Source organism: Oncorhynchus masou, chromosome 14 (assembly GCF_036934945.1).
Source record: "Oncorhynchus masou masou isolate Uvic2021 chromosome 14, UVic_Omas_1.1, whole genome shotgun sequence".
In the NCBI taxonomy this organism is placed as follows: domain Eukaryota; kingdom Metazoa; phylum Chordata; class Actinopteri; order Salmoniformes; family Salmonidae; genus Oncorhynchus; species Oncorhynchus masou.
The window spans coordinates 24,501,929-24,515,409 of NC_088225.1; the positions used below are offsets into that span (position 1 = coordinate 24,501,929).

The window sequence follows — 13,481 nt, forward strand, 5'->3', positions numbered from 1 at the left end:
GACATGAACAATGAGAGAGGGAGAAGAACATGAGGGTCTGGAGATCACCAACTTGCTTGGACAAAACTATGGAACCCTACTGTTCCTAAACTCATAGATCTGTATTGTGGAGGTGCAAATGTTTTTCACAGAAAAATACATCACTTCTGGTATGACTATAGGGTTTCTGGAAATGCAGTGAATGGAATTGTTTTGGAGTGTTAGTATAGAAGTAGAACCATGAATAATAAACTCATCAGCTTCAACTCTAACAGTCAGAAACTGGTCTGTAACTTACAGTATCTAACTTATCATTGCAAATAATGAGCTATTTGTTAACTGAGAAAAGTACATATATTTTACCTCTCTGGTATATGTGACAAAGAAATTATATATACAGTACCAGTCAAACATTTGGACACATCTACTCATTCAAGGGTTGTTACTTTATTGTTACTATTATCTACACTGTAGAATAATACTGAAGACATTAAAACTATGAAATAACATCTGGAATGATGTAGTAACCAAAAAAGTGTTAAACAGACCAAAGTATATTTTTAGATTTTATATTCTTCAAAGTAGCCACCATTTGCCTTGATTACAGCTTTGCACACTCTTGGCATTCTCTCAACCAGAGTTGAGGGGAAAAAATGATAGTCCCACTAAGCGCAAATCAGATGGGATGGCGTATCGCTGCAGAATTCTATGGTAGCCATGATGGTTAAGGGTGCCTTGAATTCAAAATAAATCACTGACAGTGTCACCAGCAAAGTACCCCGCACACCATCACACCTCCTCCTTCGTGCTTCACGTTGGGAACCACACATGCGGAGACCATCCATTCACCTACTCTGCGTCTCACAAAGACACAACATTTGGAGCCAAAAATGTTGAATTTAGACTCATCGGATCAAAGGACAGATTTCCACTGGTCTAATGTTCATTGCTCATGTTTCTTGGCCAGAGCAAGTCTCTTCTTATTATTGGTGTCCGTTAGTAGTGGTTTCTTTGCAGCAATTTGACCACGAAGGCCTGATTCACGCAGTCTCCTCTGAATAGTTGATGTTGAGATGTGTCTGTTACTTGAACTCTGTGAAGCATTTATTTGAGGAGCAGTTAATTCTATTGAACTTATCCTCTGCAGCAGAGGAAACTCTGGGTCTTCCTTTCCTGTGGCGGTCCTCATGAGAGCCAGTTTCATCATAGCACTTGATGGTTGTTGCGACTGCACTTGAAGAAACTTTCAAAGTTCTTGAAGTTTTCCAGATTGACTGACCTTCATGTCTTAAAGTAATGATGGACTGTTGTTTCTCTTTGCTATTTTGAGCTGTTCTTGCCATAATATGGACTTGGTCTTTTACCATATAGGGCTATCTTCTGTATACCACCTATACCTTGTCACAACACAACTGATTGTCTCAAGCACATTAAGAAGGAAAGAAATTCCTCAAATTACCTTTTAACAAGGCACAGTTGTTAATTGAAATGCATTTCAGGTGTCTACCTCATAAAGCTGATTGAGAGAATGCCAAGATTGTGCCAAGCTGTCATCAAGGCAAAGGGTGGCTACTTTGAAGAATATAAAATATAAAAATATATTTTGGTCTGTTTAACACTTTTTTGGTTACTACATGATTTCATATGTGTTATTTCATAGTTTGATGACTTCACTGTCATTCTACAATGTAGAAAATAGTACAAAATAATGAAAAACCCTTGAATGAGTAGGTGTGTCCAAACTTTTGACTGTTACTGTATATACAGTATAGTATCCCATATCAGCCAAACTGTGTGTGCAGTACTGCAGTATAATCATTTTGATCGTAAAGCTGTTACATCTGCACTGAGGCAACCTGCTATTGATAATATCTATTCATAGGCCTATAACTTTGAAAAACATCAACCAGAATGTCAAGGCTTTCATGATGTCATGCTAACTGATTTACTCATTCCACAGGTGCATTCCATACCAAATTAACAAAAACCTTGAGGTATTAGCGCCTCAAGGACTTTCCAGTAATTACACACATGGAGAGACGTCTTTCCCATTCCAACTGAGTGTGTGAGAGGTCACAGAAAGAGATCACAGAAAGAGATCACAGAAAGAGATCACAGAAAGTTGATTTGCTTTTGCTTTCAAACGGAGGAGATGATCATCCAGCGTTTTGGTAAAAAAATGATTGTAGGCCGAGTACAGCTGTTCTATCGAGCTTGAAATTATGTCTGAGGGGGAAAGAACAGAGTTCGTTGTGTGGAGTAACGTCTTTGTTGTTGTAATATCGCAAACGGACATGTCAGTTTCACGGATTCCAACTTTAATATCGATTCAGGAAATAATAAAGCATGACATTGTCATCTGAAGGCAAAATGGCGGTGTGGGAATACAATAGTCCAAATAGAACCAGAGGCCCTGGACTCATATCACATTCTATCCTATCTGCTCTGGGGCTCTCCCTAGGCGCAAACTCCAGGCTTCGACTTGAACTGACATTTACAGGCAAAGGTTCTGTAAATTTGCTTTTAAAATCTATATGCATGGCATTTCTGTTCCCCTCATTGATTTGAGGGTAAGTGAACCAAATAGATTTGTTAGTGGTTGTCAAATCACAAGCCCGAAAGTGATGCAATGTATGTAATAGTCATAGCAAATCCATCATAGGGGGAAAATAATACATTTCTAGGCAAGCAACAAGGGAAGGCCAGAAACGACATGTATATCATTGCCATGTAAAGGTTGTGTTCTAAAATCAGATGACTTTGTACTGGGCTTGTAATGTTCCCACACACTCTCTCCTACCATCATCAGGCACAGAATTGAACTGTAAAAACGTGGCAGCGACTGACATCTGTTGGATAGTGATGGAACTGTATGTTGTTGTGGTAATATCCCAGCTAGGGATAGCAGATACCGATTGGACAGTTTTCGGGACAACATATTATAGATTAGTTGCCCTTGGCCCTGCGCTAGTACTATCCTGACTTTATTCATCGAGTGATTCTTCACTGCATGTCAGACGACCCTTACATGCTGTCGAAGGCGAATTCCCTCCCGTTTTATTGCTTATCAACGTTGTTGATTGTAGGCTAATCACGATGATGTCCTGAATCAGAGTTCGACATAGGCACTGCTGTAACATTTGTGTTATTATTATGGTGATTTATGTGGCTTGTGGTAGTTCTTCGTGATATCGATCTTCTCTTCACTTGTAAATGTTATATTACCACTTCAATGATAAACTTTTTCTAGACTTTTGGCTCCCTTCAAGTAAAAGAGCCGGAACATTTGGCTAACAAACTTCGTTTTTAGTTGTTTTTTAAAAAACCTTAATTTAACTAGGCAAGTCAGTTAAGAACAAATGTACAATGATGGCCTACCCCGGGCAAACCTGGACGAGGCAGGGACTCCCAATCTCGGCCGGATGCAATACAGCCTGGATTCGAACCGGGGACTAATTATGCAGTGCCTTAGACCGCTGCGCCACTCGGGAGCCCAATATGCGTACACATTCACCTAGTACAATGAAAGAAAATACAACTTTCCAATGTACCGCCCAGAAGTTATGCTACCATTATGTCAGATCGTGAAATGCGTGTTCAAATACATTTGTACCTGGACAAATTATTAGATGGCCTGAAAAACTACAACTAAAAATAGTAGCAATATGCAAATCAGGTAGCCAAATGAACGGTTCTTTCATTCGATGCGATTCGGCTCCCGACGTTCCCCAAAAAGATCCGTTCGTTTGCGAACGACCCATCACAATATTATGTCAAATTGCAGCAACCGGTTTGAGCCTGATAAAATTTTGATTCTCAATTTATCGAGACTGCGGGCAGGGAATTAGTGTGAAAGAAAGGGAAGTGTAGCCGAAATAAATGGTGTCTGGTGTTTTTCAATTATTAACCTTTGTATTGATAAATAGGATATGGATTATAATTATTCCATAGACTATACATATTCTGCCCACGTGGTTGGCCATTGGTCGCCTCCAGGGAGCGCCCTACACCTGCCAGTGTCCACTGTACACGGTCACCTTTCATAGCACTAATGAATGACGTCGAACAATAACACCCTGCCCGCCTACCTTTCCCACCAACCGACTCGCTGTTAATCGAAGTAGAAGTTTGACAGCTCAGCTTTTACCCCAGGCCGCCCTCTGAAAACGCACCGTTGCACTTCACTTTTGCCTTCGGAAGAAATTGTCTCTCCCTTTTTCATGATCGACTACTGTAGAAGGGAAAGACAGGTAAATAGGATCTTTCTCGGCAGTCTATATGGAGCGCGCCATGTTATGAAGATTTCGATGAGTCGATAGTGTCACATATTTATTCTGTCTGGGGAGTTTATTCTGGACATTTGTATTGTTTTTAACGAGCGCTGATAGGGATATAACCATGTCGAGGGACCCTGAAGAAGTGAACAAGCTCACCGAAAGTACATACAAGGTAAACGACCGTATGAGACCATGTGTTGCTTGAGTCAATGTATTATAATTAACTGTGAATGAACCTTTATGAGATACCATAAATGGTCGGGCTTTCCCCGTGAAAACACCTCCCATATAAACACCTGCAATGTTGTTTTACTATGTAGGGTAATAACTTCCTCAGTTGCCTGAATTCCGAAAGTGGTGTTGATAACAGGTTGCTCACTACTTGTGTCACCCAAATATTGTAGGCCTATAGCCAGAGAAACTAGATATACACTACATATACAAAAGTATGTGGACACCCCTTCAATTTAGTGGATTAGACTATTTCAGCCACACCCTTTGCCGACAGTTGAGCTGCCCCAGTCAACTGTAAGTGCTGTTATTGTGAAGTGGAAACTCAGCTACGAACTGGTAGGCCACAAAAGCTCACAGAACTGGACCTCTGAAGCACGTAGCACATAAAAATCCTCTGTCCTCGGTTGCAACACTCACTACCGAGTTCCAAACTGCCTCTGGAAGCAACATCAGCACAAGAGCTGTTCGATGTGAGCTTCATGAAATAGGTTTCCATGGCCAAGCAGCCGCCCCAAGCCTAAGCTTACCATCCACAATGCCAAACGTCGGCTGGAGTGGTGTAAAGTTCGTCGCCATTGGACTCTGGAGCCGTGGAAACGCGTTCTCTGGAGTGATGAATCAAGCTTCACCATCTAGCTGACCGATGGACTAATCTGTGTTTGGTGGATGCCAGGAGAACACTACCTGCCCAAATGCATAGTGCCAGCTGTAAAGTTTGGTGGAGGAGGAATAATGGTCTGGGGCTGTTTTTCATGCTTTTGGCTGGGCCCCTTAGTTCCAGCGAAGGGAACTCTTAACCCTACAGCATACAATGACATTCTAGACGATTCTGTGCTTCCAACTTTGTGGCAACAGTTTGGGGAAGGACATTTCCTGGTTTCAGCATGACAATGACCCCGTGCACAAAGCGAGGACCATACAGAAATAGTTTGTCGAGGTCGGTGTGGAAAAACTTGACTGGCCTGCACAGAACCCTGACCTCAACCCCATCGAACACCTTTGGGATGAATTGGAACGCCAACTGCGATCCAGGCCTAATTGCCCAATATCAGTGCCCGACCTCACTAATGCTCTTGTGGCTGAATGGAAGCAAGTCCCCGCAATAATGTTCCAACATCTAGTGGAAAGCCTTACCAGAATAGTGGAGGCTGTTATAGCAGCAGAGGGGGGGGGGGCAACTCCATATTATGCCCATGATTTTGGAATGAGATGTTCGATGAGCAGGTGTCAACATACTTTTGGTCATGAAGTGTACTATTGTACTATGCTATGCATGTACATTAGACACACATGCCATAGGCTACTAAGAACATTATGTAGAGGAGAGATGGGCAACTTTGAAGCAGGTGGGGTCCACACAAAAATGAAAACTCATGAGGGGCCGCAGTGGCTCATGGGTCTGCGTACCCACATCCATATCCACACATGCAGTCATAGCGGCCCTAGCCAAAGATCATTTCAAAAAAGTTTGAGTTAATTTCCTGCAATTGTACACATTTTGCCATTGGGTGGGGAGAAATGTTTGCAGTATTTAATTATATCAGATGATCAATGGGACCCCCGGTTGGTAATTCCACCATGCTTAGCCTACTACAAGTTTAGATAGCTTGCCGTTAGATTAATTTACCAATCTAAAACAATGTTAGCTGACAATGGCTAATCAAGTGACTGGCATAACAAGCGATCTGGTGATGCACAACCAAATTTCGAGAATTGATCCGCAGGCCGCCAGTTGCCCATCCCTGATGTAGAGGCACAAAACATAATACTTCTGTCGTGAGAGTCTTCAGTTAGCCTACACCACTTGTGCCTAGCATCATTGAGCAGGCTTTCAAGTAGCCTACTGTCTACTCAAGACTGTAGCCTATACAGTTAAGTTCACTGTGATAATGAATAAGGGTTGTCCTAACTATACCCTTCTTCATAGTGCAGCCCAGCTGTGATGTATTGTCATGGTTTCATCGGCTACACTTGTCATTAGGCAGGGTCTGAGTCTGGGTGGTTATAGAGAATAGACAGAAAGCAGAATAGCAGAGAAGTACTCCCCCTCATTGTTTTCTCCACCACATTTAATCCTTTTTTATCCCATCATTAGTTCCCTAATGTCCATTGACCACACACCAGCTGTGTCAGTTAATGGCCTCTCATTTTGACAGATGAGTAGGTGGTATAAAATCTATTGCTGAGAAAGCTGTCTTTTTTGGGGGGGGAAACTATTTCTTTCAGTCTCTGTTGTCTTGGGTCCCATTTTCTACATTTGAGTATCAGAAATGCTACTTAATGTTATATCAGAATACAATTACCCTAAGTGTTACAGTATCCACATCAATGGATTAATTTGACATTTGTCAAAGCCATTGGAAAACAGTTTTTAGTAGTCATACCCATTAATTAACCCCCTAGAGTCGATGTCCACATCCCCACATAATAACAAAATCCCCATCAAAATCGGCCTGTTTAAGCCAGAGATATCGGTGCTACAGCTGTGTTTGTCAGACCATGAGACATCCTGAAAATCGCTCCTCACAAAAACATCTGTAGTGTCCGAAAGGTTTGGCCTACAGATGAGACTCTCACCAACACGATGGTGTTCTTCGTTTATTTCAAGAATGCTTACAAGACTCGTCTGAATGTAACCTGTTACCAGTTAAAAGATGAATTGAAATGTATGGAATTATTTTAGTGTCCCAAAACAATGGGTTAAATATGGGTAAAAATATAATGCCAATTATTTCCTGATCTTTCTTCTATCTGTCAGATATAAGGACAGACACTTCAAAACAAACTTCCTTTTGATTTATTTTTCCATGTATGAATCTGTTATTCAATGCGTTTCGATGGGCTAATAGCAGTAAGGCCAAATTCAGTGTTTCATCAAATATATATTTTTTGATACCTAAAGGGGTCCTAATATCAAATCAAGCTGTATTTCTATAGCACATTTCAGACAGGAATGCAACACAATGCAACGCAATGCACTTCACAGGGAAAACATAAGGAAATACAAATGTACTACACAAGAAACATAAGAGGATAAAAACTAACAATAGAAACTGAAATACAAAACAATAGAAACTGAAATACAAAAAAGCACTCTGAGGAAATGCAAAACTAAGAGGAAAGCTACAAAGATTTAAAATATAATAGCTAAATGATCCTTGGTTTGACCATCTGAAAACAATTCCATATGTTCACTTAATAGAACCCCCCCACACAACACACACACACACACCGGCTAAGACTCTTAAGGATTAATTAGCTATTACTGTGTAACTCGCTCTGCTTGGTGTCAAGTGTTGCACCCTCACAGTGCACACACTCGACAGGTTGTTGAGTGATAGGGTGTGCGCTCTCTCTTTCTCTCTGTGATATGAAAGAAAGAAAGAAGGAACAAGTGGATGCCTTGATGTGCCTCTCACTGGCGTTGAAGTCCACTTCAGAGAGCAGTTAGACTGAGTTAGACTTTGGTCCCCTGAGACAGTCAGAACAGGAACAGAACAGACCCCCTTTAGCTCCTCTCTCTCCTTGAGGTGATGATGAAACGGAGGGAAAAGTGTCCACGGGTTTAATAATTTATCTGCGGGGTTTGACTGTGGTAAGATTAGACAGCCTCCCTCTCCTACTCCGACATCACCAGTTAGGTCTCAGTGGTAGAGGCAAGTCAACTGAGCTGCTCCTGACTGCTTATTCACATGGCCTTTATTCCTAATATGATGTGAGGACATGCAAAAGAGGATCGAAATGGTCCTATTTAAATAGAACCTGGGAGCCAAGCAGCATTATGCACGTTTTTATTTCCCTCTGAATAATAGAGACCTGCTTGAGCGTCGTAATGGATGAATTAGAACCTGCCTCTGTATTATAACATACATGTTTGCCATGCTCTCTAAAATACGACGTTTGCTGCCAAATCAGTTGACTCACCAGTGAATTGCATACGGTCCACTTTTCATTGTGTAGTCTACTGTTTACTGTGTGACTGAATAGCCATAACATTCTACATTGCACTGGCTTCTACTCCTGCTTTGTTCATAGACAAGACTGTACTGATATGCTACTATGGTTTTATATATCATTTCCCGGACTCTTGGGTGTAACTCACCCTTATCTTTCCAAACCGTATGTAAACATGATGTAACAGGGCATGTCATTAATAAATAAGAAAGCTGTCAAATAAGAGAGAAGGGAAGAAGTGTGTACAGGAAGATAGACCCCTGAGACAATGATCACGATCCCACAGAGAATCAATTATATAGGATGATAACAGAGCTGACGTTACTGGTCCCCAAGGATCCATATCAATCAAATCCATTGTCATTTTATTGAATGGAGGCTTCTGGGAAAATGAAGAAAATATGACAGAGACTTCTGAGAGAGAACTTGCATTCCTGATTTATTGAAATCAATTGGAGCTGTCCATAAAAAAGCCTCTTGATATTGGAAATGATCTCTAAACATGCATAATAACATGCATCACTCTCTCGCTTTTTGATTCTCTTTTTTTCTCTCCATCTACTCCCATATTCTGTTTCCATTTGTGTCTCTTTCTCAGTCAGAGGACTGGCAGTGTTGCCATGGGATGCAGATGAAAGCCTGAGTGTAGGCCACAGTTCTTTGTCAATCTCTGGTTAATCATTGGCTGCGTTGGTCATAGTCTGTAGAGCTAACTGTATTAGTTGAGTTTAGAGGTTATTAGTCACATGCACAGGTCAGCAGATGTCATTCGGGTAAAGGGAAATTCTTAAGCTCCAACAGTGCAGGTCAAGAGAAGTGAATGGGGCAATAACACAAATGATAATATACACTTATTTACCACTGTAACAATGATAAATGTCCGTGGGGGCGGCAGGGTAGCCTAGTGGTTAGAGCATTGGACTAGTAACTGTAAGGTTGCAAGTTTGAATCCCCGAGCTGACAAGGTACAAATCTGTCGTTCTGCCCCTGAACAGGCAGTTAACCCACTGTTCCTAGGCCGTCATTGAAAATAAGAATTTGTTCTTAACTGACTTGCCTAGTTAAATAAAGGTTTAAATTTTTTTTAAATAAAGTAGCTGACTAGTGGTGGCTATTCAGCAACCTGCTGGTCTGGGGGTAGAAGCTATTGGCCAGTGTGTCAGTTTTAGCCAAGATGCTCTTATACAGAGTGATGTAAGTGGGGAGGACAGGCCGTGCCTGAGATCCCTGAGGTTCTTCTTGGTCTTCCTGTGACACCTGGTGTTGTAGGTGACCTGTAGGGTAGGCAGTGTGCACCCAATGGTGCGTTGGGCTGAGTCCCACCCTCTGTAGCCGTGTGAATGGTGTACCTACTCACTCACTCACTAACAAACACTAAAGAGAGAAAGTCTCAGCCTTTTCTCACTATCTCATGTTGTGACAGTGACCCCATTTAACCAAACTACCCATCTTCTCTCCTCTTCCCAGAATGTAATGGAACAGTTCAACCCTGGGCTCAGGAACCTGGTCAACCTGGGGAAGAGCTATGAGAAATCAGTGGCAGGTGAGCAGCCGTCTTATTGCTGAACTGTCCTGTTCTGTAGTCTATTGCCATGGCAGATTACTTGGTTACCAGAACGAGTCTCTGACCAACATTTATCTTCAGTTATCTCATGCATTAGTCATAGAGGGGTTCATTGTTGAAAGATGTATTATGTGTATAATAAACAGTAGGTGTGATTTTAAATTCAGGGTGCTTGTGTAGTAGTTATTTTACACTCTGCATGTCCACATTTTGTAAAGCCATACTTGTTTTTTTACAGCGATGAGCCTGGCTGGAAAGGTGTACTTTGATGCGGTCTCTAAGATCGGAGAGAATGCTGCAGTCTCTCCTGTCTCCAGGGAGTTGGGTAAGTCTTACCTCCCTGGCCATGCTACAGTCCATATCTGAACGTCTCAGATTTAACTCCATTGAGACCCTTGGTAGACCTCTTTTGGATCTCTTATTGATCTTTGTAGATTCATCACCTGTCCCCTTGGCGAGGGGGATGGTGCCAATAGTCCCTCCCATCCCAATGCCTCCCTCAAACCCAGCCGTGGAGCTGAGCTTTGGCTGGACATGTACATACAGTACAGAGTTTTACTCCAACGTTGTCACCAGCCAGACAATAGCTCCAGTGAAGTGGCACCCATACACCTTAAATATACTACACGTCCAACTGGGATTCAATCCCATGGAGAAAACTGCACTGATTTGACTTGCTCTGCCCAGTGATCACACCAATACACTTTAGCACAGCAAGGATCCACATCTGTCCCCTGAATCTGGATGCTCATTTGCAGCAGTGTGTGTGTGTGTGTGTGTGTGTGTGTGTGTGTGTGTGTGTGTGTGTGGTACTGTCTGGGCTTCCCTGCTGCACTGGGGAAAGCTGCTGATTAAATCCTGCTGCACAGTAAGACTGAGCTATACTTGTTTTCCTACATTATCAGGACCTCAATGTCCTATCAATTCACCTGAATGTCCTGAATTTGTTCAAATGCTATTTTAAGCTTAAGGGTTTGGGGTTAGGGGTTTTGGGGTTAGGGGTTTTGGGGTTAGGGGTTTTGGGGTTAGGGGTTTTGGGGTTAGGTGTTAGATTCAGGGTTTGGGAAAATAGGATTTTTAATGATCAAATTTGTACACTCCAAAAAGTCCAGAAATGTCATGAAAGCTGTGTGTGTGTGTGATGGTTTCCGTTAGCTGTTAATTGCTGGCTTTTGGCCAATAAAAATAAACGAAAAGACAATAAATAAAATTGTTGCTGGCCAAATTGACAGGGAGAAAGAACAATATTCAGTATTCATTTTTATTGGTGGAAATACCAGTCCATGTAAACACATTTGATGTCACGCTTATTAGTTTACAGGTTGATTTGCAGAATTTAGTTGATTTAAATTGGTGCATGTGTATTTTCGTTAGTGGTTATGTATTTATTTATCCAACAACTGTCACACACGAGCAGCATACAAAGCATACAAAGCGTATTTTGAGTGGAATTTCTGCTGCAGCACCTCAGCTGGTTGCTGCTGGAGTAAAACCATAGCTGTGGGATGTAGGGGTGCTGCAGCTCCTCAGCTGGTTGCTGCTGGAGTAAAACCATAGCTGTGGGATGTAGGGGTGCTGCAGCTCCTCAGCTGGTTGCTGCTGGAGTAAAACCATAGCTGTGGGATGTAGGGGTGCTGCAGCTCCTCAGCTGGTTGCTGCTGGAGTAAAACCATAGCTGTGGGATGTAGGGGTGCTGCAGCACCTCAGCTGGTTGCTGCTGGAGTAAAACCATAGCTGTGGGATGTATGGGGTGCTGCAGCACCTCAGCTGGTTGCTGCTGGAGTAAAACCATAGCTGTGGGATGTGGGGGTGCTGCAGCACCTCAGCTGGTTGCTGCTGGAGTAAAACCATAGCTGTGGGATGTAGGGGTGCTGCAGCACCTCAGCTGGTTGCTGCTGGAGTAAAACCATAGCTGTGGGATGTGGGGGTGCTGCAGCACCTCAGCTGGTTGCTGCTGGAGTAAAACCATAGCTGTGGGATGTAGGGGTGCTGCAGCACCTCAGCTGGTTGCTGCTGGAGTAAAACCATAGCTGTGGGATGTAGGGGTGCTGCAGCACCTCAGCTGGTTGCTGCTGGAGTAAAACCATAGCTGTGGGATGTGGGGGTGCTGCAGCACCTCAGCTGGTTGCTGCTGGAGTAAAACCATAGCTGTGGGATGTAGGGGTGCTGCAGCACATCAGCTGGTTGCTGCTGGAGTAAAACCATAGCTGTGGGATGTAGGGGTGCTGCAGCACCTCAGCTGGTTGCTGCTGGAGTAAAACCATAGCTGTGGGATGTAGGGGTGCTGCAGCTCCTCAGCTGGTTGCTGGAGTAAAACCATGCTGTGGGATGTAAAGCTGGTTGCCATAAAACCATAGCTGTGGGATGTGCAGCTCCTCAGCTGGTGCTGCCAGCTCCTCAGCTGGTTGCTGCTGGAGTAAAACCATAGCTGTGGGATGTAGGGGTGCTGCAGCACCTCAGCTGGTTGCTGCTGGAGTAAAACCATAGCTGTGGGATGTAGGGGTGCTGCAGCACACCCTGATAAATCACCATAAAAATATTTACAAATTAGGAAAAGAATGCTGTAAGGGCTTCTGTTGTCTCTGGTAAAGCTATGATGTTAGGGCACAGGAGGTTGGTGTCACCTTAATTGGGGAGGACGAGCTCGTGGTAATGACTGGAGCGGAATCGGTAGAATGGTATCAAATACATCAAACATGGTTTCCATGTTCTCCTTTCCAGCTCTTGTTATGAGCTGTCCTCCCCTCAGCAGTCTACACTGTGTTAGGGATTCTGCTGTCTCTGGTAAAGCTGTGCTGTTAGGGGTTCTGCTGTCTCTGGTAAAGCTGTGCTGTTAGGGATTCTGCTGTCTCTGGTAAAGCTGTGCTGTTAGGGGTTCTGCTGTCTCTTGTAAAGCTGTGCTGTTAGGGATTCTGCTGTCTCTGGTAAAGCTGTGCTGTTAGGGGTTCTGCTGTCTCTGGTAAAGCTGTGCTGTTAGGCGTTCTGCTGTCTCTGGTAAAGCTGTGCTGTTAGGGGTTCTGCTGTCTCTGGTAAAGCTGTGCTGTTAGGCGTTCTGCTGTTAGGCGTTCTGCTGTCTCTGGTAAAGCTGTGCTGTTAGGGGTTCTGCTGTCTCTGGTAAAGCTGTGCTGTTAGGGGTTCTGCTGTCTCTGGTAAAGCTGTGCTGTTAGGGGTTCTGCTGTCTCTGGTAAAGCTGTGCTGTTAGGGGTTCTGCTGTCTCTGGTAAAGCTGTGCTGTTAGGGGTTCTGCTGTCTCTGGTAAAGCTGTGCTGTTAGGCGTTCTGCTGTCTCTGGTAAAGCTGTGCTGTTAGGGGTTCTGCTGTCTCTGGTAAAGCTGTGCTGTTAGGGGTTCTGCTGTCTCTGGTAAAGCTGTGCTGTTAGGGGTTCTGCTGTCTCTGGTAAAGCTGTGCTGTTAGGGGTTCTGCTGTCTCTGGTAAAGCTGTGCTGTTAGGGGTTCTGCTGTCTCTGGTAAAGCTG

The 13,481-nt window shown here is 43.4% G+C and overlaps 1 protein-coding gene across 1 annotated transcript in view; it reads left to right on the plus strand.

The window, feature by feature from the left end:
- The first annotated feature begins 4,068 nt into the window (after window positions 1-4,068).
- baiap2l1b (BAR/IMD domain containing adaptor protein 2 like 1b) overlaps window positions 4,069-13,481 on the plus strand; it is an 81,233-nt gene continuing 71,820 nt past the window's right edge. The window contains exons 1-3 of the mRNA XM_064986969.1: window positions 4,069-4,428; window positions 9,912-9,987; window positions 10,247-10,333. Of these exons, the coding sequence (XP_064843041.1) occupies window positions 4,378-4,428; window positions 9,912-9,987; window positions 10,247-10,333 (214 nt within the window). The 5' untranslated portion in view covers window positions 4,069-4,377. The remainder of the gene's footprint in view (window positions 4,429-9,911; window positions 9,988-10,246; window positions 10,334-13,481) is intronic.